General features: G+C 33.9%; 1 protein-coding gene across 2 annotated transcripts in view; it reads right to left on the bottom strand.

Annotated features, from left to right (window-relative positions):
- Nucleotides 1-27,198, bottom strand: part of STT3B (STT3 oligosaccharyltransferase complex catalytic subunit B) — a 97,745-nt gene that overhangs the window by 26,855 nt on the left and 43,692 nt on the right. For both annotated transcript variants that reach the window (XM_032861031.1, XM_032861032.1), the window contains exons 3-5: nucleotides 23,795-24,082; nucleotides 7,232-7,297; nucleotides 5,421-5,520 (exon numbers count right to left, since the gene is read on the bottom strand). In XM_032861031.1, the coding sequence (XP_032716922.1) occupies nucleotides 5,421-5,520; nucleotides 7,232-7,297; nucleotides 23,795-24,082 (454 nt within the window). The remainder of the gene's footprint in view (nucleotides 1-5,420; nucleotides 5,521-7,231; nucleotides 7,298-23,794; nucleotides 24,083-27,198) is intronic.

Genomic DNA, 27,198 nt, shown 5'->3' with positions numbered 1-27,198 from the left:
CAGATTTTATTTTTGACAAGAATGCATTCAGGAGCAGAGATAGGAAAGTATATTTGTGTCTAAGTAGAAATTAATGGACGGCAGCTAAATCTGAGTAGAAATAATAGATGATCAACAGATAGCATCTAAAATTGGAAAATAAAAATCAAGAAATAGGAGTTTCAAGTTGTGCTACTATGTTTTATAAGAAATATATATTTGGTCTTGATCCAATGTTCCTGGCACAGAGCCCCCAAATACCTGGAATTTCCTAAGTGATGAGAATGATTAAGGTGTTTTTTATTATGTTACTGGGTGACTTTTGCATCTCACCTAAGGATAAAGGCTGGTTGTCAAAGGGAACCAACCACATCATTAGTGGATCAGAATTTCAATCCCAACCCCTTGACCTCCAGGTATGGGTGAAAGGTTAAAGATTAAATTCAAATGGCCAATGGTTTAATCAATCATGACTATGTAATGAAGCCTCCATAAAACTTCAAAAGGACAGGGTTCCAAAAACTTCAGGTTGAATAAGTGGAGATCTGGGGAAAGTGGAGTGCCTGGCATTCCCCATACCTGGCTCAATGCATCTCTTCCATCTGGCTGTTCCTGAATTATATCCTTTTATAATAAATCTGCAATCTTATAATTACTCTAGTAAATTAATCAAACCAAGGAGGGGATCATGGGAACCTATGATTTACAGCCATATGGTCAAAAGCACAAGTAACAACCTGGAATTGTGACTGGCATATAAAGCAGAGTGGCTAGTCATGTGGGACTAAACCCTTAACCTGTGACATCTGACACTACCTAAGGATAGACAGTATCAGAATTGAGCTGAGTGTTATGATACTCAGCTAGTATCAGAGAACTGTTTGATGGTGTAGGAAAACCACCCCCACATGTTGGAACTGATGACCAGAATCCTTAGAAGCTTATTAGTGGTAAAAACCCAAAGAAACAACTGAAAGAACCGAAAGTGGTTGTCTCAACTTAAGAATTTAGGGAGTGAGCCATTAAGGAAAACATGGAAAAAAAAGTGATTTTGCTTATAAGCTTTGTAGTAATATTTGACTTTCTCAGTTACATACAATATTATCTTAAATTTTAAAATTATAAATAAAAATAAGCATACCACTCTATTAATGTGTTTTAGTTGCTATTTGTTATTTTAAGTAACATACCAGTGTTATTTCTCTGCTATTTTTCTCATAAACAAAAATAGATATAGTGAAAGTATATTTTCATTAAAAAAAAAAAAATCTTTAGATACCCTCAGTCTTTATCATCACCTCTCAGCCTCTGGAACTCTTTCTTCCTGTCTAGTTATTCCTTCATAAATTTAAATATCAACAGCAGAGGCAAGCACTTAAATAGCACTTTTCATTTAATCTTAAAGTTCCGCAAGGTGGGAATCATTATCTCCATTTGTTTACGTGAGGACATTAGAACATAAAGAAATAAGTAATCTGCCCAAAGTTGCACCACTAGTAAGTGACTAGACCAGGAATTGAATCCTGTTAATTTGGCTTTGCAGTTCATACTCTTAACCCTGATACGGCACCTCTCATTTATAGTTACATCATCACAAACTCTCTCTAAGTCTATTTCCCATATTATTTCCTCCTCTCAAGATCAAGATTTACCTCCAAAACTTTCAGAAGGACATAGTCAATTGGAAAGCCTAACAAGGCAAGACTTTCCTGAAACTCAAAAGTTAAAACTCCTTCTCATTTCCATTTTGTTCATATGCTAGAATTACACTGTAATAATGAAATTATGTTGTATAATATAAGATCCCTAGAAAAGGACCATCTTTGATCATCTGTGCATCTTAATGGCTAGCACAAAACTTAGTATCTATTAAACATTTAATTCTCTAGTGAACCAATTTGCTTAAATTTCCTAGGGTAAAATTAGACAAACTAAATTCTAGTGCTTCCAGCTTTTGTATCCTAGAATTTTTACATGCAATATTTAAGTTCTTCTGTTATTTAGTGTATGCTTTGTTTATATATGCCAAGTATAATATGATGCCTAAAATTTATGGTTTTACTATTTTGGGTTTTACTTTTTATTTTATTTTTTAAAGATTTTATTTATTTGCAGAGAAAGAGAGCACAACCAGGGGGAATGGGAGGCAGAGGGAGAAGCAGACCCCCTGTCAAGCAAGGAGCCTGATGTGGGACTTGATCCCAGGACCAGGGATCATGACCCAACCAATTGAGCCACCAGGCATCCCTGGTTTTACTTTTTAATCAAAAAAATTGGGGGGGGGGCACCTGGGTGGCTCAGTCGGTTAAGCATCTGCCTTTGGCTTGGGTCATGGTCTTGGGGTCCTGGGATCAAGTCCCGCCATCAGGCTCCCTGCTCAGTGGGGAGCCTGCTTCTTGTCCCTCTGCCTGCTGCTCCCTCTGCTTGTGCTCTGTCAAATAAATAAAGTCTTTAAAAAAAATTTTGTTTTGTTTTTTTAAAGTAAGCTCTATGCCTAATGTGGGGCTTGAATTCACCACCCTGAGGTCTAGAGTTACATGCTCCATGGAATGAGCCAGCCAGGCACCCTTCTGGTTTTAATTTTAATGAACTCAATAGCAGGATTACCTTTCTTCACTCACAAACTTTACAATCCTAGAATAATTTGTACAGAACTAAAGTATGTAGTATGTCTATAATACTTAACTCGTTATAGGATGATTCCATCAGTAAATATTACCATAAAAATACACTGTGGATATAAAAAGTAATTGTTACAAAAAATGTGATTGTTACTCTCCTTACTCAAATGACTTCACTAAAACAGACAATAAAACAAACTCCTCAGTGACATTTAAAAATCATTTATCAATACTAAGAAATTAATTTCTTCCTTCTCCTTAAATTATTAGTCTAACAAGACCATTATAAACCATCAGAGATAAAATTCACATTTCTATAAATGAAAGAGCAAGTCTCGTTTATTATGACTTTAGTACATGTTCATTAGAGAAAATCTGGAAAGCAGAGAAAAGTATGAAGAAAAAAATATCAGTAGTAGTCCTTGCTGTCTGCTTTTTATTAACATTTTCTTATATTATCAAATACCAATTTTAATGATATCATAATATTTCATATATGGCAACACTATAATTTAAGTGTAATTTAAATGTCCACTAGAGAAATTAAAATTTCTCTAGTGGGCATTTAAACTATTTTCACGATTATAACTTCCATCATAGTGAACACCCCTAAATATGTCTCCATATCTTTAGTAATTTCTTTGATAAAAAGTGTAATAAATTTTTACAAAGTTTAAATAATTTTACATCTTATTAGCGTTATGTGATACCTGCAAGCCAGTCTTTCTATAAATGCAAATAAGATGTGGGTGTTCTTTTTTCTTGTTAAAACATCAGAATCCTACTTGTAACATAATTTTATATAATTCACATTCCAACATAGCTACATATACCAAGTCCAAAATATTTCTTAACAAAATAAATTTAACTTTATACAACAATTCTTCCCCACCCAAATTTCAAGTAGTAGGGGCTTTTCTTTTCCCTTACCTACCCAGTTCACTCCATTCCTGTGCCACACCTACCCTATACAACCATATTATCTTCCATGTGCTCCCCTTTCCACATGTGAACAAACTTGAGTTTTCTCTGGCTTACCAACATATTCTAAAGACATATGGAAAAAATTTACTGAAAGGGATAAATAATTTTCATAATTATTTCAAATGATTTATTTTTTACTTCATTTAATTTGATACTGAGAACCCAATCAATGTATGGTTATGAGTTTGCCATTTGTCAATCATTATTTCTTTATCCAAATGTTTCTGCTCACAAGGAGAGAGAATACAAAGAATGTTATGTGGTAAAATGAGAGGACAACTTGTACATATATTTTATGATGCTTTCATATTTTTCAGGATCATTAGGTTAAATTGAACTTAAATCTTGATACATTCAGGATAAAGAAAGAATTGATTGTTCTATACCATCACTTTCCATCCATTTAGAAGCAAACTATGAAAGAGCATAAAACTTACCTAATATACTCTTAGTTATATGAATGGAATAAGCGATTAAGGAACAAGGAAGGTGAGGTACAGAGTCTGAATATCATCAAGTTATCTGAGGCGTTCACTAATCTAACTTCACACACATACATAGTATCCCCAAACTACTGTATTTTTTATCCCCCTGAAAAGAAGAAATATTTTCAAGAGCCAACTAAAGCAGTATTAATAGTGTACTTACTCTCGTAAAGTTACCAGAGAAATCCTATCCATCAAATACAAGATCGTTTCTTAATTCTCACCCTTAGTTAGTTCCTAGAGCTAACACTCAAGGGAAGTTGGGACAGTGCTCCTGTTTAAAACTTTTATATGGTAACTCTTATGTTTAAGTGTTTAATCATGCCAAACTACTATTTTTTTTCTTTAATTAAGTAAATAAGTTTATATCTTTGTGTTACTGCTTACCAACAGCATTACCATAATGGAATTGTATTATTTTACTAGGACATTGTGTTCAGACCACAACTTTTCTGATTAATTCTACATATAAAAGTTCTGTCTGTCATAGAAAATGAGCTCTAAGATATGAGACAACATCTATTAAGCATCTTATTCAGAAGACAGGTTTTAAACCCCAGAGAGAAAATAAAGTTCATAGAAAAAAGGTTCAGTCTATGCTACTGTCTGAATCAGTGTGTCCCCCCACCAAATTCTTAAGTTTAAAACTAATGCCCAAGATGATGGTATTATGAGGTAGCTTTTGGGAGGTAATAAAGGTACTGTGGGCTCCATGGAATAGTACCATTTTAAAAGTAGTTCAGAGAACTAGCTCAGCCTTTCTACCACGTAAGGACAAAGCAAAAAGGTACCAGGTATGAACCAGGAAAGGAACCCTCACTAGAATGTGACCATTCTGGTACCTTAATCTTGGGACTTTCCAGTCTCCAGAACTGTGAGAAATTTCTGTTGTTTATATGTTACCTAGCCTGTAGTATTTTGTTTTAGCATCCCAAACAGACTAATACTGCCATATATTATACAGAGAGGGCTTTCAAAAATTTATAACACTGTTTATTTTGAGGATATTTAATCTCATAGTGACTAAGCCAAATTTGAATAATATGTATATGTAAATGATTTCATTATAGAATGCCCATTCCCACCCCCCAAAAAAGGCTGGGCTAACTAATATTAAATTTAGTATGTATAGACTAATTTCTACAAAAATAAAAGAAAAACTCAAGGAAAAGTTGGTAGCAATGCACCTGGGTAAAAATGCCGACCCACCTTATCAATGCAAAAAAAAAAAAAAAAAAATTATTTTTACCTTCTTATGAGTAATATGGCCAAACAGAAATGGCTGTTCAATGAAAAGAACGTATATGAAACATCTCTTAGAAGCCGAAATTTCAAAAGTCAAATCACTTACCTATGTACACTCTCTTGCTATATCTCTGCATCAGTAACAACACAAATACATGCAGTGGAATAAGGTTGATAATGAACACATAGCCACCCCAAGCAGAGACCTACGAGTTAAGAAATGCAAAGTTAAATAATTTAAGATGTTTGCTTTAAAAAATTAGGTAAGTTTTATTTGTCATGACAATCTAAACATATAATGAACAGACATAAATACGATTCTTAACAATTTTGAGATATGCTTAAAATATTTATATAACTTACAAAAAAACTATTTCTACTTATTTTTATTGATTATTAAAATAACACAATCCCATAAATCCAACATGGTATTCTATGTTCACTGGATAAATGGTCAAATTAAATAAGAACACTAAGAACATTATAATTTGTCAATCGGTAGTAAAAAGTCTTTTTCATGAGGGTAAGGATTCTTTGGATATAGATCATAAATTTTTAAAAGAAAAAAAAGGATCTTACTTCCCCCATTTTTGATAATTACATTGCAAGAAGCTTGACTGAGAATAAGAACAATCAATGTTAGCACCAGCCAACAAGTGAATTACGAGGAACACTCAGATAATCTGGATATGTTTTGAGATATTCAAAATAAAAGTGCTACCTCGAGTAGAAATTACTTCCTACTAATGGATTACAAATCAAGATTCCATTTTAATATTTAGCATATATCATAAAATCAGAAGATTCTATTTAATCAGAATAACTGAGTATGTTCTGGTCTAATTTTTTTTTTAAGTAAGCGATATGCGGAAAGTGAGGCTTGAACTCCATGACCCTGAGATCAAGAGTCACATGCTCTACCAACTGAGTCAGCCAGCCATCCCTGTCCTGGTCTAAATTAATAAAGATTCTAAAGATAAGGTTTATTCTCAATCAAGAATATTACTTTTCTGAGTACATTCAATAGGCAATAAGCTCTTGTCAAGATAAAAATTTTAGGTGTGCACTAATAATTAAAAGCTTAGAGGAACCATTTTACCAAGTCACATTAGGAGAAGAGATGTTAACATATATATTGTAACAATGCTACCCTTGTCTAAAACGTTTCAGGACCACTTGTAATGAACTACCAACCTTCAGTGTACAATGCATATAGGAATACCAGTTTAGTGCTTCAGTCCCATGCTATTTCGCACCAAAAACAATGTTACTATGATTGAGCACAGGTCCTAACTGAAGGACTTCAAATTACCTTCAAAATTCAAATGTAAGCTTCAAAGAGAATGGGTACAACAGCACAGAATATGTCTTAGGCTTTAACCATTTTAAAAGGGGCATGGATAATTTGGATGCATATATTCCATGATATTTGTTTAAAAATGGGAAAAAAGCTTACCTAAAATTATCACTAATTTTCAGCATAAAACTACTATATAGGCTGTGCTGTGGGGAGGAAAGGCAGGAGAATGAATTTTGGTAATTTGATTCCTAATTTTGATTCCTAATCTTAAGTAATCTATTGTAAAATGTATATAGATAGTTCCTAGAGGATAGGACCATTATTTAGAAAAAGTTAAACATCTGAAAAGGAAAATTTTTGTTTTTCTTGCTGCAAATATTATATTTGAGGGGTTGAATATTAGCTCTCCCACTAAAACAAAGTCCATACACACGCCAAGGACGGAGGTAGGGAAGAGGATGGCAGTAATAAATAGGAATGCATTAAGCGTCTTAAAGATTTCAGGAGAAAGGAAGTGGAGAACTAGTCTAGATGAGAAGAAAATGATGACGAAGAGGAATTGGTCTAATTGCCAAATACTTGCTAGACCTCATATAGTTTCAAATATGAATTCTTACCATATAGAAATACGATAAGCAGCAGCACATTGTCCAAAAAACTGACCCAGTTTTTACAGATTTTACCTAAAACACAAACAGGCAAATGTTTATAAATGTTCCTGCTAAATAAACAAAGTTAAATATTTAGTACACTTGTACTACAAAAAGCTAAAGTTATATGCTTAAAGAAAGTACAATGGTTATTCAGATATTCAGATCCACTTAATATATGTATTTAGAACATTGGGCAAGAGTCAGACATTTTATAAATAGCCCTGATTTTTCTGTTGTTCTTATGCAGTTTTCAGGAAAAAGAATCATCTTAAAAGAAAAAAAAATCATATTTTTCTATTTGCTTTACTTTCTATTTTAAAATGATTAATATCAACAAATTGAGATTTTAACTAAATAAATTTATTCAGCAAATCTCCATTTTTATATGTGACTGGTTTTCTTAGGCATAACACCTTAATCTGTAAGTTTTCATCATTTGAATATATATATCTTACATACAATTCTAATTATGAACATCCATTTTTGAAAACCTATCATCAGGAATTTTCATACACTATAACCAAGAACAATAAGCAATAAATAATCTATATCCTCAAGAAATTGATAGTCCTACAATAATTTCTAGGGTATGTCAGTAAAATTCTCAAAGACTCTGAATCAGAAAAGGAACCTGCAATTAATGAAAGGCTCAAAAAAATGACAAATCTCTACTGTCTAAAAAAAACCAACCTAAGAAATAATTCCCAGATAAGTTTATATGCTCCTCTGAAAATAATGGTTTGGTTTAGAAAACTGAATTTTAAGTTTCAAATGCACAAGTTCTAAATACTTACTTATGCCAAGAGCAAAAATGTCATCTTTATTTAAAATATATATACACACACACACCTGATTTCAAGGAATTTACGTTTAAAAGGACTCTGCTAGTACATTAAAACAAACTACAGGTGACATGTAATCTTTGGGGGAACTGTAAAGCAAACACACACCCGAGGAATGAAAGGAGGGGAGAGGAAGGAAAGAGAAAACATTCCTAGTTTACAGCGCTTAAAGATATATTATCAGGCTGTCTTCTGTTAGAGTAATGAAAGATTGCTTTGAATTCAACACTGTAGTATATGTGTGACAAAACACATCCCCTTTCCCCCACTGAAACTAGTTTGATCTATGCTAAAATGTAAATAGGGAAGGTAGTATATTAAAATACTGACATTTTAAAAGTGAAAAAAATTTCCAGGGATGATTGGAAATTATTCTTATAATAGCCAATCTCTAGAGAGTGGAGAAGTGAGATGGAACCAAGTGCCAATACCAAAATCAGAGACCAAGAGACAAATTAGAGAGACCAAAGATGATTTTTAGAAAGGAAAACAGCTACCAGGGAAATGGGAATGAAAAGAATGTTCAGAAAGGCCTAATTCTTTTTTTTTTTTTTAAGATTATATTTATTTGAGGGAGAGAGAAAACGAACATGGCGGGGGGGTGGTAGGCAGAGGGAGCCAGGAGCCTGAGGACGCAGGGCTTGATGATCCCAGGACCCTGGGATCATGACCTGAGCCACCCAGGTGTCCCAAAAAAGCCTAATTCTAAGTGGGGAGACTAGAAGAAATAGTGTTCTCAGAGGATGAGATGCTCCAGAAATAAAATGGAATCCCAAAAACAGGGGCAAGAAGGCTAGGGCAGGTAGATCAACAAAGAAGAAAAAAAAAAATGATTCTACCTAGCGACTGAGAAAAAAAGGCTATTCAGTGAACTGAAGGTAGAGAAGACAAATGTTGGCAGGGAAAACTTGCAAATGACCATTCAGTGCTTTATATTTGTGTGTCAGTTATTTTATTGCGTCTTAGCTCCAAATGCACGCTTCAATATATATTCTATGATAAACAACAGAATACTAAGTACTTCTCCTTCAAAGTGAGTATGATGTTAAGGTTTCCTCGTAGAGGGTGCTGAAGGAACACTGTAGCAGAGGCTCTCCAACCATTTCAGGTGTACGTTGGTGTTGGTGGTATGGGTGTGAGAACATCTTGTAGTGCTGACCCTGGCCATGTAGCAGAACACGATCCTCCTATGAATCTGCAGCCTTGGTCTAGTAATAACTTTTCTGTAGTCCTCTTGACATGGTAACCAAAAGCCCTATACAATACAGTCTAAAAGCTTCTTGCCCCTGCTGGTACCCAAACTTCCACTGCACACAATGCTATAGGTTACCAACTCCCCACTCCTGAATGCCTCACTCCAGAGGGTAGCCAATCACCTGTCATGCAGCTCCAAAGCAGCTCTAGGCTGTGCTAACCATCAAAGTTCTCTGGGCCTGGTGGGCGGAACCACACTCTCTCTAATGAAACCTGAATCCTAAGTTTGTCCTTCCTTGACTACCTTCCCTCAGCCCTAGTATATCATATAGCATTTCCTTCTGTATTACTCTTCTATCATAGTTAATACTTCTTTTCCTAAAACTCTCCTTATGTAGTCTACTGTGACTGACTGGGCCCAGTCCTGCTACAATCTATTACCAAAAAATACTTATAAAATATACTAAGTATAGTCCATATCCTAAAAATTACCTCAAACCCTAAAACCAACTGTGTGGGCTGAGAGAGAATGAGAAAAGGAATCAAACATATTCTGCTATATTTACTAATAGACAAAACTCTGCAAGGCTATGCTGGACACACAAATTATAACTCAAGTCATGACCCAACTGGAGAGGTAAGACACAAAAGCAAGAACTAAAGTCAAAGCACAGTATGACTGAGACCACATGGTAAGTATAGACACTGAGTGGCATAAGGTCCTTATAACCTGTTGTATTTATAACCTGTTGTATTACCTGTTGGTAACAGAAATACAAGATGGGAGGATGGTATATATGACTGAGTGTTGAAGTCCAAATTTACAGTGGCAGGAATGCAGACATAGAGGAGAAGCTATGTTCAAAGCCAAATGAACATGTTTTTGATGAACTACTAGAATTAGAGAGTAGTAGAGAAAAAAGTTGAGAACTCCTAGTTTTCTATCTTGCAGCACTACAACCCATCAGTGGGGAAGAGGAAGGCCAAGCGATGGTAGGTTTGGATAGGGTTTTTTTTTTTTTTTTAACTCAGTCTTTGACATGTTAATATTAAAACTCCTGAATTAGAATTCTTCAACAATGGAACTAGAAATCAGGAGGAAAAAATGCCTGGGAAATTCCCAAATATTAGGAAACTAAAAAACATGCTTCTAAAGAACCCATGGGTCAAAGAATCAAGAATTAGAAAGATATTTTAACTACATGACAATGAGAACACAACATACCGAAATATATGGAGTATAGCTAAAGCACTGATGAAAAGCGTAATTTAAATTTCATATTAGAAAAACAAACAGCTAAAACAACTTGACTTTAACACCAAGAAGCTATAAAGGAGCAAACCAAATACAAAATAGAATAATAAAAGTCAAGAATTCAATGAAATAGAAAGCAAATACAGAGAAAAAGAAACAAAACCAGAAGGCGAATAAACTTTTAACTAGACTGACCAAGAAAAAAGATACAAATGACCAATACTAGGAATAAGAGAGGTAACATCACTATAGACTGTATAGAAATTCAAAGAATTATAAAGGAGTATGATGAATAATTTATGCCAATGAATCAGGTCATATACATGAAAACTTTCAAAAAAGAAATATTTTACCAAATTATTCATAAAGAAACAAAATCAGAACAGAATTATGTAAATAAAAAATGAATTTGTAATTAAAAATCTTCCCAGGTTCAGATGGTTTCACTGGGTGAAAATTATCAACAGTTATGGAAGACACAATACCAATCCTATAAAGATACTTTCAGAAAACAGAGAAGAAACACTTCCCTAAATATTTTAAGAGCCCAGTATAACCCTGAGATCAAAGCCAGACAGGGGAGCCTCCATAGCTCAGTCAGTTAAGCATCTGCCTTGGCCTCAGGTCATGATCCCAGGGTCCTGGGATCAAGCTCCCAGGGCTGAACTCCATTTCTCCCTCTCCTTCTGCCCCTCCCCATTGCTTGTGCTCTTGCGCAAGCTTTCTCTCAAGTAAATAAATAAAATCTTAAAAAAAAAAAAAAAAAAACAGACAAAGACATCACAGGAAAAGAAAACTACATGTTAATAATCCCTCGTGGAAAGAGATGGAAAAAAAAAAATTCTTAACAAAATATGAACAACACAAAACTAGCAATAAAAAAAAAAAAAAGGATTGTGTATCATGAACAAGTGGAATTGATTCCATGAATTCAAGGTTGTTTTAACATCTGAAAAAAACAAAAAACAAACAAAAAAAAACCAACAACAACGCAGTGGTTCCCAACTGTGGACTAAGGAGAAAGTACTCCTGGCATCTAGTGTGTGGATGTAAGGGATACACTAAACACTTGGCAACATAAGAAATAGCTGCCTGTCCCCAAATGTCAACAGTATCAAAGAAGAGAAATATTGAATATAATTAGGGACAAAACCATATGATCATCTCAACAGATACAAAAAAGCTATTGACAAAATCTAACACCCATTCGTGATAAGTATTCTCAAATTGAAAATATAAGAAAACTTCCTTAAGCTATGGTAAAGGACATCTATAAAAAACAACTAACATCATACTTAATGGTGAAAGTTTGAATGCTTTCCCTTTAAAATCAGGAAGGAAAGGATAAAAAAGTTCTCACTGCTTCTACTGAACACTGTTAGAGGTTCCAACCAGTATAATGAGGCAAGAAAATTTCTGTTCTTAGAAAAATATTGTTAAAAAAATAAAAGGACAAGCTACAGACTGGGAACAAATGTTTACAAAACATACATCTGATAGAAAACTTGTTTCCAAATATAAAGAACTCTTATAACTCAATAATAAGAAAACAACCCAAGCAAAACACAGGCAAAAGGTCTGAAGAGACATTTCAAAGAAAAATCAGAATGCGAAATAAGCACATGAAAAGATGCTCAATGTTACTCATTGGAGAGAAGCAAATTAAAACCATGAGATACCACTACATACCTACTCGAATGGCTGAAATTTAAAAATCTGAACATATTACATGCTGGTAAAAGCAGAGTAAATGCAATGCCTCATATTTTGGTGGAAGGAATGAAAAATAACATGGCCACTCTGGAAAACGGTTTTGGCAGCTGCTTATAAAATTAAATAGGTACTTATATTACAAACCAGCAACCCCCCTACACACCTAGGCATCGGTCCAAAAGGAATACTAATATATGCTCATATGCAGAACTGTATGCAAATACTTATAACTACTACATCATAAAAATGCCAAAAATTGGGAAAAATAAACAGTATATCCATATAGTACACCATACTAATTAGCAATAAAAAGCAACAAACTACTAAAACATGCAAAAACATGGATGACTCTCAAAAGTCTTATGCTAAGTGAAGTCAGCCATACATAAAGAACCACCTTTTACTGCATGTTTCTACAATTTGGCATTATGGAAAACAAATTCCCAAAAATATGTAGATAGAAATCAGATCTGCGGTTGCAAGAAATATGGGTTAAGGAGAGGACTGATTACAAAGGCAGAGGATAAAACCATCAAAAAAAAAAAAAATTCTATAGGCGGCAACAGTATGTATTGTTCCCAGTACTATTTCATCTGCATCAGCTCTGTCGTTGGTGAGTGCTAACACAGAGGTAAAAACAAATATGTACTCATCAACTTCTGTGTTCCTATAATGCTTTACACATTAACTCATTTAAAGCATATAACATAGATACTATTATTACTTCCATTTTATAGCTGATTTAATAGACATGGGGGTGGTTTAAATAACTCCTAGTGATAAAAACTGAAATCCAGGAAAGAGGAAACCAGACCATGGCAGTTTGGCTCCAAAGACTCTACTCTTAAGTACTTGACCCTGACAAAAAAAAAAAAAAAAAAGTTTAGAAACTATAGGACACGAATCTAAAAGCATATTCAAAAATGTTTGGAAATGGTGCTTTGAAAACAGAGTACTTCATTAAAAAAATTCTGAAGACATAACTTGTAAGAGACATTAAGCAGTTTAAAAAGAAACATACCAAATGAGGAATGTAGTAGACAACTTACATTTACATTTTAGAGATTAGACATAAAATGTTTTCAACTTCATGTCATTTGGCTACCAAAAAACTTCTCACAGTATTCAGAGCTGTTATTATGTTTATTTTCAACTGGTAAAGATCGAATTTGACATAAATGTAATTAATAAACTCTGTAACTAAAATGTTTCTTATATTTCATTTGTAAGAAAAGTGAATGAAGGTAAATTGTCAAACAATTTGCCCCAAGTCAGAAAATGAGTTCTTATGTAAGAACTCCAAACCAACTCATTTCAAATATTGGAGCTGCTTCTACTTTAAACCTATTTTAAATATGTTGCTTGAAAAAACAGAACAAAGGAAAACCTCGCAAAATAATTTAGTCCTTAGTGAGTATGCTTTATCATTCTGTCACATTATCATTCTTGTTTTCTCTTTAAGATTTTATTTATTTATTTATTTGTCAGAGAGAAAGAGAGATAGAGAGCACACAAGCAGGCAGAGATGGAGAGAGAAGCAGGCTCCCAGGACCCTGGGATCATGACCTGAGCCGAAGGCAGTGGCTTAATCCACTGAGCCACCCAGGTGTCCCTCACACTATCATTCTTAAAAGCAATAGGATACTCATAATTGCCCCTACCAGCTCATCAACTTCATTTAACTCTGTATAATCAACATATAAAACAGCACCAGGTCCACACTGTTCTACAAAAGTATTGTTGAATTAATAAAACAAAATTATGCCACTTAAAAAGAATATTGTAATGGAGAACCTGATGCAAAATTCATATGGAAATACAAAGGACCCTAAATGTCCAAACAAAAATTATTAGTGTATAAAAGCTAGCATTATGTTAACTTTGACTTATAATTCCAAATTTAGTTTTCTACATACTTTAGGAGACTAATACAACTAAAAGAATTCTTAGTTTATGTCTTTGCACACACAATGTATAAAAATCTAATTTTGTGACAAAAGGGGTAGGAACACAGTTGTAAGGAGATTTTTTTATGTGCTACTGAAGATAAGCTAGTATAAACTGAAATAAGAGTATTATAATATTAGAATGATAAATGTAACTCCCATGGTAACCACAAAGAAAACAGCAATATAATATATACCAAAAGGAAATGAGAAAGATATTTAAACATTTCACTACCAAAAAAAAAAAATTAGGGATAGAAAAGCTAGTAGGCATGTAAAAAATAAATAACAAGATGTTAGAAATAAGATCTTTCTTATCAGGAAGCACTTTAAATGTAAATGGCCAGAGAAAAACACTACAAGTAAACCTACTGACCAGTTATCACCTATGAACGCTGATGCAAAAATCCTCAACAGAATACTAAAAAACAAATTCAGCAGCAAGTATGTCAAGTATGAGAGTATAGAAAAACACGTCTAAACATGCAAAGACTTGAGGAATACTGTACTTTGAGACCTTCCTAAGGCAGGTACCAGAGGAATACCTTGGTCCAACTGAGAAATATATATAAAAACTATTTTAAGGGGCACCTGGGTGGCTTAGTCCATTGAGCAACTGATCTCACTATCTTATGGGTGGTGGGACTGGGCCACACTGGGCTCTGTGCTCAGTGGGGAGTCTTCCTGAAGATTCTCTCCCTCTGCCCATCCCCCGACAAGCACATGTGCACATGTGCTCTAAATTAATCTTTAAAAATATTTTTAAAAATATCAATATACAAAATATGTGTTAATACACACTTATAACATTTTGTTAATATACAACATATAACGTAAAAGCCATATATAGAAAAGTCCACAGCAAACATAATGATGAAAGGCTGAAGTTTTTCCTGAAAGATCAGGAGGACAAGGCCTACCTTTGCACTTCTAGTCAATATAATACAGTTGGCCCTTGAACAATGCAGGGGGGTTAGGGGCACTGATCCCCACACAGTTGCAAATTTGCATACAACTTTTGACACTAAAAAACTTAACTACTACAGCCTACCATTGACTGGAACCTTACCCTGAACATAATCAGCTGATTGAAACATATTTTAATATGTTACATGTTTTTACCATGTATTCTTACAATAAAGCCAAAGAAAGCATTTTAAAAATCATAAGGAAAATACATTTATATGCTGTACTTTATCTCTTGAAAAAAAAAAAAAAATCCACGTAAGTGAATCCACACAGTTCAAACCTGTGTTGTTCAAGGGTCAACTGTACTTGAAGTTTTAGTCAGAGCAGTCAGACAAGAAAAAGGAAAGGCATCCAAATTAGAAAGAAGTAAAATGATTCCTATTTGTACATAATATGATTTTATATGTAGAAAACCTTAGATTACACACATACACAAGCAGTCAGACCCGATAAATGAATTTGGCTAAGTAAGCAGGATACAAAGTCAATATACAAATAGCAGTTGTATTTCTATACCAACAATGAACAATCTGAAAAGGAAATTACTGAAAAAATTCAATTTCAATAGCATCAAGAATAAAATACTTATGAATTAACAATGAAAGACTTCTAACAATGAAAACTCTAGAACACTGCTATACAAAATTAAAGACATAAATGGAAACATCCCATGTTCATTCATGAATTGAAAGACAGTATTAAGATAACAATACTACTCAAAGTGATCTACAAAGTCGATGTATTCAGATTCAAAATCCCAATGATGTTTTTTGCAGAAGTAAAAAACCCATTCCATAATTCATACAGCATCTCAAAAGACCCCTAATAACCAAAAGTATCTTGAAAAAGTTCAAGCTAGAGAAAACATACTTCCTGATTTTCAACCAGGGTGCTAAGACCATTCAATGGGGAAAGGATAATCTTCAATAAATGGTGCTGGGAAAGCTGGACATCTGTGCAAAATAATGAGGTTGAACCCTTACCTAACACTATATACAAGATTGACTCAAAAAGATCTAAATGTAAGACCTAAAACTCCTATAAGAAAACACACGGCAAAAAGCTTCATCACATTAAATTGGCAATGATTTCTCAGATAAGACACCAAAAGCAAAGCAGCAAAAGAAAAGACTCACAAATTGGACTTCATGGAAAATTATAAACTGTCAAGACAATATAATAAAAAGGCAACTCATGGAATGAGAGAAAATATTCAGAAGTGATGTATCTAATAATGGATTCATATTGAGAATATATAGAGAACTCCTAAAACTGATCAACGGCAACAAGAAAAACCTGATTCAAAAATGGGCAAAGGACTTGAATAAACATTTCTCCAGATATACAAATAACCACAAGCAAAGATGCTCAACATCATTAGGTACCAGGAAAGTGCAAACCAAAACTACAATGAGATACCATCTCATACCCGTACCCATTAAGATAGCTACTATCCAAAAAAAAAAAAAAAAAAAAAAAAGAAAATAACAGGTGCTGATAAGGATGTGAGAAAAACTGGAACCCTTGTGTACTGCTGATGGGAATGTAAATTGATACAGTGGCTATGGAGAACAGAAAGGTAGTTCTTAAAAAAATAGAAAACAGCATTATCACATGATCTGGCATTGAACTTCTGGGTAGATACTGCAAAGAAATGCAAACAATATCTCACAGATATTTGTGCACCTATGTTCATAGCAATGTCATTCACAATTGTTAAGATATAAAAGCAACCCATGTGTCCATCAACTGATGAATGCATAAACAAAATGTGGTATATCTAAACAAAGTGGAATGTTATTCTGCCTTAAAAAGGAAGGAAATTCTGACATATGCTTACAACATGCATGAACCCTGAGGACATGATATTACGCTAAGTGAAATAAGCCAATGACAAAAAGACAAAAACTGTATGATTCAACTTATATGAGATACTCAGCGTAATCAAAACGAAAGAGACCAAAAGCAGAATGGTGATTGTCCGGGACAGGGGAGGGAAGAACGGGGAATTACTGTTTAATGGATTACAGTTTCAAGTTTCCTAAGATGAAAAGTTATAGAGATGGATAGTAGCAGTGGTGAATGTATTTAAGGTACTTATAAATGGTTAAATTTTATGTGTATTTTACCATAATAAAAATAAGAGTTACGACCTCATACCAATAGGGGATATATTAAAAACACACAAACACAGAAAAAAGTATTGGCAAGGATTTAGAGAAATTATAACCTTCCTAAATTGTTGGTAGGAATGCTATGCACATGGTACAACCACTGAGGGAAACAGTCTTCAGGTTTCTCAAAAAGTTACACAAAGTTACCATGTGAACCAAACAACTCTACAATTCCATACGTATTAAAGAGAAATGAAAACATACATCCACACAAAAACTTGTACACAATGTTGTTAGCACCATTATTCATAATAATCAATATGTAAGAACAACTCAACTGTCCCAACAACTGATGGCTAAAAATAAAATAAAATAAAATAAAATAAAATAAAATAAAATAAAATGCAGCATACCCATATAATGCATCATTCAGCCATTAAAAGGAATGAATTACTGATACATGTGAACAACACGAATGATAATACTAAGTGAATGGAAGCCATACATAAAAGGTCACATATTTTACGTGGGTTTTACTTATACGAAAAATCTAGAACTGGTTAAGTTTATAGGGGCAGAAATTAAATTAATGGAGGGAAGGGGAATTGGGAAAATACCGAGTTTCTTCCGGGGTGATAAAATGTTCTGTACATAAGTAGAAGATATGAAAAAACACTAACTTACATACTTTAAAAATGGATGAAATACTGATTTTTTTGTTATATGAGTTTTGTCTCAATTTCCAAAAGTTAAATTTTTAAAATGTTGAAAGGTAATTAAAATACCAGCTAAGGCACTCTTGCTATGGTTCAGACTCATATGTCAAAAAACAACAAAAAGCAAAAAAACTAAGAAATACAAGGGCACCTGGGTGGCTCAGTTGGTTAAGCGACTGACTCTGGATTTCGCTCAAGTCATAATCTCAGGGTCGGTAGTGAGATCAAGTCCCATGTCAGGCTCTGCACTGGGTGTGGAACCTGCTCAAGATTCTCTCTCCCTCTGCCCCTCCTTACCTCTGCTTGCACATGCTCTCCCCCAAAAAATTAAAAAATAAAATACAAAACTATACAGACAATACCACTTTTGTGTTTTTCTTTTCACTTCAGTGTTTCTTAAAAATATAAAGAAATTAAAGAAGTGATGAAATGCAAATGGTAATATCTGGGTGATAGTTTCTGTACATTATTTTTCTGTTTCCAAATTTCTAACAAATAGGATATATTATTTATTTATTTTTTAAGATTAATGTATTTATTTGAGAGAAAGAGAGGATGCGTGTGGTGAGGGGAGGGGTAGAGGGAGAGAGATTCTTAAACTGACTCTACAGTGAATGCAGAACCCGATGCAGGGGTCAATCCCACATCCTAAAGATCACCACCTGAGCCAAAACCAAGAATCAGATGCTTAATCCATTGTGCCACCCAGGCACTCCAGGATATATTATTTTTTTAATTATAAAATGTTTCAAATATATAGAAGAATCAAGAATAGACTTCTAAATGAGAATACTTATTTACTTCAGATGATTTTATTAAAAATTTTAACAGCATAGTGGAACGTCCCTTAAAACTCCTTCCTCAAAAATCACTTACTCACACTATATTGAGAACAACCACTACCATGAAGTTGATGTACATGATGGACATATATGCTATATTTTTACTCACAACATATGGTATGATTTGTACTGTTTAAAATTTAAATAAAGATATCATACTGTACATATTGCACCTCAACTTATTTTTCCACTTGTCATTATATTATAAAGATCTATCAACATTCATACATACTTTGAAAATTTTAAAGATTATATGTTAAAAGCCCTCAAACAGATGTTCCAAATTTTGTGTTTTTTCCTTTATGCACAAAATTAAGACTGTTTTTAAACAGTAGCATTAGCAGCATCCTACCGCTTGTCATCATATTCATCTCCATGGGTGTTTTCTTCTGAAATTCGAAATCAAGCAACCATCTACATTGTTGACTAAAACATTCTCCCCTGAAATTTCCAAAGTAAAAATTCCCAAGAGCTAAGTAATTTTAAAAGATGTAATTATTAAAGAGAAAAATAATGCATCCATTCACCTAGATACCTAAAAATATACTTAACACATAAAAAAGTATTCACATGTAAAATTTTTGGCCGTTTTCAACATTGAAAAAGTATGAGCAGAGGCTACAAGTAAAATAAAAAACAAATGCAAGCTTTAAGTTGAAGCGAGTACTAAGTAACATTCTTTTACGTGTTAAAAAGAACATTAAGTTGAGGTAACTTGGCAACATACTTCTGGTTTCTGGTTCCAAATATAAGGAATCATTCTATCCTAAGAGAAAGTAAAAACCTGAACAGATTGAAAAATCAACAACTCTTCCTGGATTTGTGAGGAAATGACAAAGGACAAATTGCTGCCCTCAAGATTAGAGATATACATGCAAACACAGTGTCACACCAGTGGGAACTGATATGGGAAACAGTGGGAGACACAGCACATAGGGAAACCTGAACTGTCTGAGTAAAGGCTGGAAGCTCAGTGTGGAAACTTTAAAAAGTTCAGAGTGAACCCATTCGTACAAAGGCCCCCACAATTCTGTGGGGTTTGCCTCCAGGAACTCCATCAGGTTCTTAAAGTAAATATAAGAAACAAATCCCCTTTCCAGTACAAGGAAGGGAAAGGAACCATTTTGAAATACGTCTGAACATTCTGTTCTTAACAGGGCCTGTCCTTGGAGAACGTATGTGGGGGAGGGGAAATATCCAACTCCGGTCAGCTCCAGCCAACCCTGTCTACTTAAGTGAGGCAGAGGGGAGGACGGCAACACACTTACAAAGTCCACAATCCTGCTTACTAAAAGACTCAGACCTAATCATACAAGTACAGAATGCTTTCCCTTTCCATCTCATAATTCCTTTTACCTAGTACATCAGGAAAAGAAAGAATGAATAGAGTATTTGAAACAATGACAGAGAATTCCCCAAACTAATGTCAGACACCAAACCAGAGATCCAGGAAACTCAAGCACTAAAGAAAAAATGCCAAAAATCTAACTACCCTGTACCAGGCACATCTCTGTCAAACTACAGAAAATTAAAAAAAATTTCTGAAAAAAAGCCAGAAGAAAGACACCTTACCTAGAGGGACAAAAATTACATGACGCCTACTCAGAAACCAACCAAGCAAGCAAGAATAGAACAGAATCAGATATTTAAAGAACTGAGAAAGAAAAACACCAACCCAGAATTCTGTACCCTGTGAAATTATCCTTCAAAATTTAAGGAGAAATAAGGACTTTTACAGACAAACAAAAATTGAGAGAATTTGTTGACTGTAGGCGTGCCTTTCAATAAACATTGAAAGTTCTTAGAAGAAAATAACACAGATCAGAAAACTGAGATCTACATAAAGAAAGGAAGAGCACTGAAGATGGAATAAGTAAAAAATAAAAACTACTTCAGGGTGTCCGGGTGCTGGCTCAGCTGGTTAATGCATCTGCCTTCATCCTGTTCCCGGACCCTGAGATGGAGCCCCTCATCTGCCTCCCTGCTCAGTGGGGAGTCTGCTTCTTCTTCTCCCTCTGCCTCTCCCCCCCTGCTCATGCTATCTCTCTCTCTAATAAAATCTTGAAAAAACACAACTATTTCTTATTCTTAATTGATCTAACACATAAGTTTTTTGAAAATAACACCAACTACATATTCTATTATGCATGCTAGTGAGTATAACCTTACATATATATGATAACATATGCATGAAATGAATGACAGCAATGATACAGGGAATAAGACAGAGGAATTAGGATTATTTTGTTATCATAAAGTACTCAAACTACCTGTGAAGTGGTACAGTGTTCTTTGAAAGGTGACTTGGAATAGTTGTAAATGTATGCTGCAAACTCTAGGACAACCATTAAAACAGTAAAAAACAAAACAAAAACTGACACGCTAAGAAAGGAGAGAAAATAGAATCCTATAAAATGTTCACTTAAAACTGTAAGAGGCAGAGAAATAGTGAAGGGCAAAAAAAGAAACAAAGAGCAGGGTAACAAAAAGAAAACAGGAAGACATATAGTATAAATATTAATCCAACAATATCAATAATCACTTTGCATGCCAATAGTCTAAATGCACCCATTAAAAAACAAATTGACAGATCAAAAACAAGACCCAAATTTTTGTTGTCTGCAAGAAACCTCGTTTAAACATAAAGATACATAATAGCTTAAAAATGAATAGATGGCAAAAAAATATACCATGCTAACACTAATTGAAAGAAAGCAGGAGTAGCTATATTAATTTCAGATCAGACTTCAAAGTAAGTAAAATTATCAGGGATAAGAAAGGCATTACATAATTATACATAATGACAAAGGGATTAATTTCTCCAAGAAGAAACAACAACCCTTAAAGTCTATACACCTAGCAACAGAGCATCAAACTAAGCAAGGAAAAAACTGATAGAAATGCAAGGAGAAATAGATAAATCCACTATCTTTGAAGACTTCAAAACCTCTCTCTCAGAAACAGACAGAAGCAGCAGCTAGATAATTAGTAAGGACATAGGTGAACTCAAAATCATCAAAAAACTAGGTATCCTGGATCTACAAACTACTTCATTCACAACCAGGAAAATAATACATTCTTCTCAAGGCCACATACATGAAACATTCATCAAAATAAACCACATTCTGGGACATAAAATACATCTGAACAAATTTAAAGAACTAAAGTCAAATAATGTGCATTCTTAGCCCACAAAGGAATCAAACCAAAAAATTAGTAACAGAAAGATAACTAAAAAACTGGAATTAAACAACATACTTCTAAGTAACACACAGGTCAAAGATTAACTCCCAAGAAAAAATTAAAAATATTACCTAAATAAAAATAAAAATGCAATTTATTAAAATTTGTGCCATACAGAAAAAGTAGTGCTTATAGGGAAATTTATAGCACTGAATGCATATATTAAAAAAGAAAGATCTAAATTAGTAACCTAAGTTTCTATCTTAGGAAACCAGAAGGGGAAAAAAAAAAAAAGAGGACAATTTAAATCTAAAAGAAGTAGAAGAAAAAAGAATTACAAAGAAAATCAATAAAACTGAAAATAATAGAGATAAATCAATGAAACCAAAAACTGGTTCTTTGAAAGATCAACAAAATTAATTAGACTCTAGACAAAGAAAAGAAAGAGGATATAAATTACTATTAGAAATGAAAGAAGTAATATTACTACTGATCCCATGGACAGTTTATTAAAAGGATAATAAGGGGAATACTAAGAACAACCTTATGTCCACAAATTTGATAACCTAAATGAAATGGACCAAATCCTTTTAAGACAAAATCTGCCAAAACTCACACAAGGAGACAATCTAAACAAACCTGTATCTATTAAAGAAATTTACCCCATAATTAATAATAACCTTCCAAAATAGAAAGCACCAGGCTAAGATGGGTTCACTGGTGAATTCTACCAAACATTTAAGGAAGAAATTATACCAATTCTCTATAATCTCTCAGAAAATAGAAGTGAATACTTTCCTAATTCATTCTATGAGACCAGTATTACCCTAATATCAAAACCAGGCAAAGACATTGTAAGAAAACTACAGACCAATATATATTATGAACATAAATGTAAAAATCCTCAACAAAATAATAGCAAATCAAATCCAGCAATGTATTATAAAAATTATATGTCATGACCAAGTGAGATTTATCTCTGGTACGAAAAGCTGATTCAACATTTGAAAATTAATGTATCAAATAAAAAAAAGGGGGGGATTACCAATAAATACAGAAAAAACACTTGACACAACCCATCCACTCCTGATAAAATCTATCAGCAAGCTAATAATAGAGTGGAGCTTTCTCAAGTTGATACATATCTACCAAAAATCTACAGCTAACATCATACTGAATGTTGAGAGGCTCAAAGTATTCCCACTAAGATCAAGAACAAAGCAAGGATGTCCCCCCTCACCATTCCTTTTGAACATCATGCTGGAAGTACTAGCTAATGCAAAAAGACAATAAAAGGTATATAGATTGGGAAGAAATAACTTGGCAACAGCAAAATAATGCTAGTTTTGCAACAGAACTCAAAATCCCAAGCCATTAACTCACATTTCAACTTTCCTAAGTATTTTTGACCCTTTTCCCCACTCAAAAAGAAACAAAATCGCTAGGTGGCTTTTTGACAGCCTCATTTTTGGAGATATAACATATAAAGTCAGGATACATTATCATCATCTATAAAACAGGTATAACAGAATTGATGTAAATGGATCATATACACATGGGCAGCAAGGAGAGGGAGAGTGCGCACAGGAGCAGTACAAGACATTTTAAAATGTTATTCATTATTAAGTTTACTATGAACAGTAACAGATCCCTGTATGGGAACTATAATTGATAAAGGAAAAATATGTACAACCTACCGCATCTCCATACAAAGTTCATGAATATTAAATGGAAGTAAAACATTGTTACTTACCCACAAGTAGTATGTGAACTGAAGTGCAAAAATAGCAATGCCTTCATTATCAAAGGAGCCAGCTACTGACCGAGAAATGTAACCTGGTACAATAGCAATAAAACAAGCAGCTAAAAGTCCTGCTCCTTGGTTCCAAAGTTCTCTGGTAAGCAGGAAAGTAGATATAGATGTAAGGCCGCTAAAAGTCGGTGCAAGGAACACACATACATCTCTTATATGAACAGTTATGTTCAGTGTATTTAAAATCCAATGGATAAGGCCAGCTGTTATCATCAACCCTGGGTAAACCTAGGAAGATAAAAATGGAAAATTTAATTACATATAAAATAAGGTAGGTCAAAACACTAACATGAGTTCTTTTATTTTTTTCATTTTTTTTTTTTTACGGTAAAAAGTCTGAGGATAAGGTCTCAAAACAGTTTGCCTTCTTCACCATACTCCTACACTACAAAATTAAACCTTTATATTGGATACAAAGGAAAAGCTCATATATGGAGCGACAGATATTTAAATAAAGGAAGATCAGAAAGAATGAATCATTAAAAATGAAAATGTTTAGAAATGGAAAACTGTAGGCAAGTTTCTTGTTAATTCTATGAACTATTTTGTCACTATAAAACAGAGTCTTAGTCTAACTTGCTCTTAAGTTTGGGGTTTTAACATTTTTTGCCCACACTTTTATGTATGTAAGGGAATAAGGAAAAAAAAAAGATAAAAGTTATGTGCAATATTACGTATGTATCTTCCCTCCTTTCAAAGCCAAGATTTGGGATGTAAAAAACTCTAGCTAGGAAGAAAAACCTAGTCAGCTGATGAATTCAAAGAAATATTTTGGGCCTCTTGGAAGGTTTTTTTTTTATACCACTGAAGGTACTTAAGGATGGAAGAGAATAATAATAAACCAGAAGAGGCCAGTTAACAGTTACACTCCTTATCCTCATCCTAAAAGAGGAAGAAGAAACATTAGGAGGATTCAGAGAAAAACAAGTAGGATATTATTTTTGAGCTATTCACAGGTGATTAAAATGTGTAATTACATTTCCATCCTTATCTAAATCCTAAAAGATTCTTTCCTTTCTCCATCACAGAACTACAAAAAAAGTTGTAAATTTCCTTTCCCAGCTATACTATTTAAGACTGCAAACTCCCTATGGTCTTTAGACCTTTCCCCTTGCTTTTTCTCCTTCATACTTATCACTATTTCACATACTTTTTATGTCACTTACTTTATTGTCTATTAACACCCTCACAAGAATATAAGCTCTGGAAGAGCAGGAAAATCTTCCTCAGCACCCAGAACAATGATTTGGCACAAAATGGACACACAATTCCCGTTGAGTTACATGGAAGGAGAATCGAATTAAAGAAGGGTGTAAAGTGTGGCAATCATCACAGTTCTTAAAAATTAAATTTTGTTCCTTTTCACATATAATATCAGGTTCCAGTGTATGGCTTTGACAGTCATATTCAAAGAAAATGAAAATAAATCCAAAAATACCTCTAAAGGTAGTCAATACATCCATGATAAGATGGCAGACTAAGCTGACACACAAAATATAGCCAAAACACATACAAAAAAACCTGCCCAACAACAAAAAAAACCCATATTTAAGCTCAAAAGAAAGAGAAATCTCCAAAGATAAAGAGGGAATTCAAAGTAGGTACCGATGCCAAAAGAGGAAAAAACCACTCCAGGCCGGATACACACCTTAGGGGCTGGAGGTTGGTAGGGTTACTGTTCAATACACGGATCAGAGAAAATGCCTAATTCCCAGCACAAATCCAGGGCCTGTTTATGAAACTAGACAGATTATAACCATCCACAAGGGAAGTAGTAAGGAACTTTATGTCTTACTTCCAAAGCTTCGAATAGAAACAAAATGAGAAAAACTCATTCAATACATTTGTGAATATGGGCTCCACATTTATAACAACCTCAGGTGTGAGAAACTTCAAGCTAAGAAATAATAACCTCTGAAAACTGTCCTAGAACCAGTGAAACCCCTATGGGCTCTAGTGAAAGCAAATGAGAAAGATTTTTATAGAAGTGGTCGTAAATACTAGGACACCAGGAGTCTCAGAAAACAAACTCCCAGTAAGGAAGAATTCAAAATAAAAAGTTATAAACACCAGAAACAAATTATAGTCATCAAATATTATAATCAGGCACATAACAAGATGAGCACGATGAAGTGCAGATAATAGCCATCTACCACAACATCTCTTAACACTCAATACCTTTCTAATTTGCCCTGGAGACCATGACTCCTCTCCTTGTTTCTGTATCTGTTTACACCAAGGATAAGAAAATGTCCCCAGATTAGAAACAATATTTTACTATCATGGAGAACATATTCTTTCCAGAGAGGGAACATTTATAAAATGTGGCTATATGCTATACCCCAATCAAGTCTCAATAAATTTCAAATTCAAGTCTCAATAAATTTCAAAGGACTGAAACTACAGAATTTGTTCTCTAACCATAAGTATAAAGCAAAAAAAGATAACTGGGAAGTCCTCCTATGTTTAAAAGTTAAACACAATTCTAAATAATCCATGAAGCAGCAGGAATGATAATGGAAACTGAAATAAATTTCAATTTGAATGAAAATAAAAGTACTAGTATAGGGGGGCGCCTGGGTAGCTCACTGGGTTAAAGCCTCTGCCTTTAGCTCAGGTCATGATCCCAGGGTCCTGGGATCAAACCCCACATCAGGCTCTCTCCGCTCAGTGGGGAGCCTGCTTCCACCTCTCTCTGCCTGCCTCTCTGCCTACTTGTGTCAAATAAATAAATAAAAATCTTAAAAAATAAGTATCAAATAAATAAATAAAAATCTTTTAAAAAAAAGTATTATATATCAAAACTTAGGCTTTGGGGCGCCTGGGTGCCTCAGTGGGTTAAAGCCTCTGCCTTCAACTCAGGTCATGATCCCAGGGCCTGGGATCGAGCCCGCATTGGGCTCTCTGCGCAGCGGGGAGCCTGCTTCCCCTTCTCTCTCTCTCTGCCTGCCTCTCTGCCTGCTTGTGGTCTCTGTCAAATAAATAAATAAAATCTTAAAAAAAAAAACAAAAACTTAGGTTTTATAAATGTAGCTAAAACAGGGATTAGTGTGAAATTTATAGCTTTGAAATAAAGAGATTAATAACAAAGAACAGTTATTGAGCAAACTATATTAAGAAGTCAGAAAAACATCAAAATAAACTCAAGAAAATGGAAGGAAGGAAATAAATTGAAATTAATACAATAAAAGACAAACACATAATAAAGATAATCAATAAAGCCAGTTTCTTTGGTTTAGAGATCTAATAAAATTGATAAACCTTTGACAAAATATCAAGGAAAAAATAAGACTAAACACATATTTCCCTAAAGATATCTTGTACTTTCTCGGGGTGCCTGGGTG

The sequence above is a fragment of the Lontra canadensis genome, unplaced genomic scaffold (assembly GCF_010015895.1).
Source record: "Lontra canadensis isolate GAN:19392208 unplaced genomic scaffold, GSC_riverotter_1.0 scaffold20, whole genome shotgun sequence".
Lineage (NCBI taxonomy): Eukaryota > Metazoa > Chordata > Mammalia > Carnivora > Mustelidae > Lontra > Lontra canadensis.
This window is presented reverse-complemented; position numbering and strand designations above follow the sequence as displayed.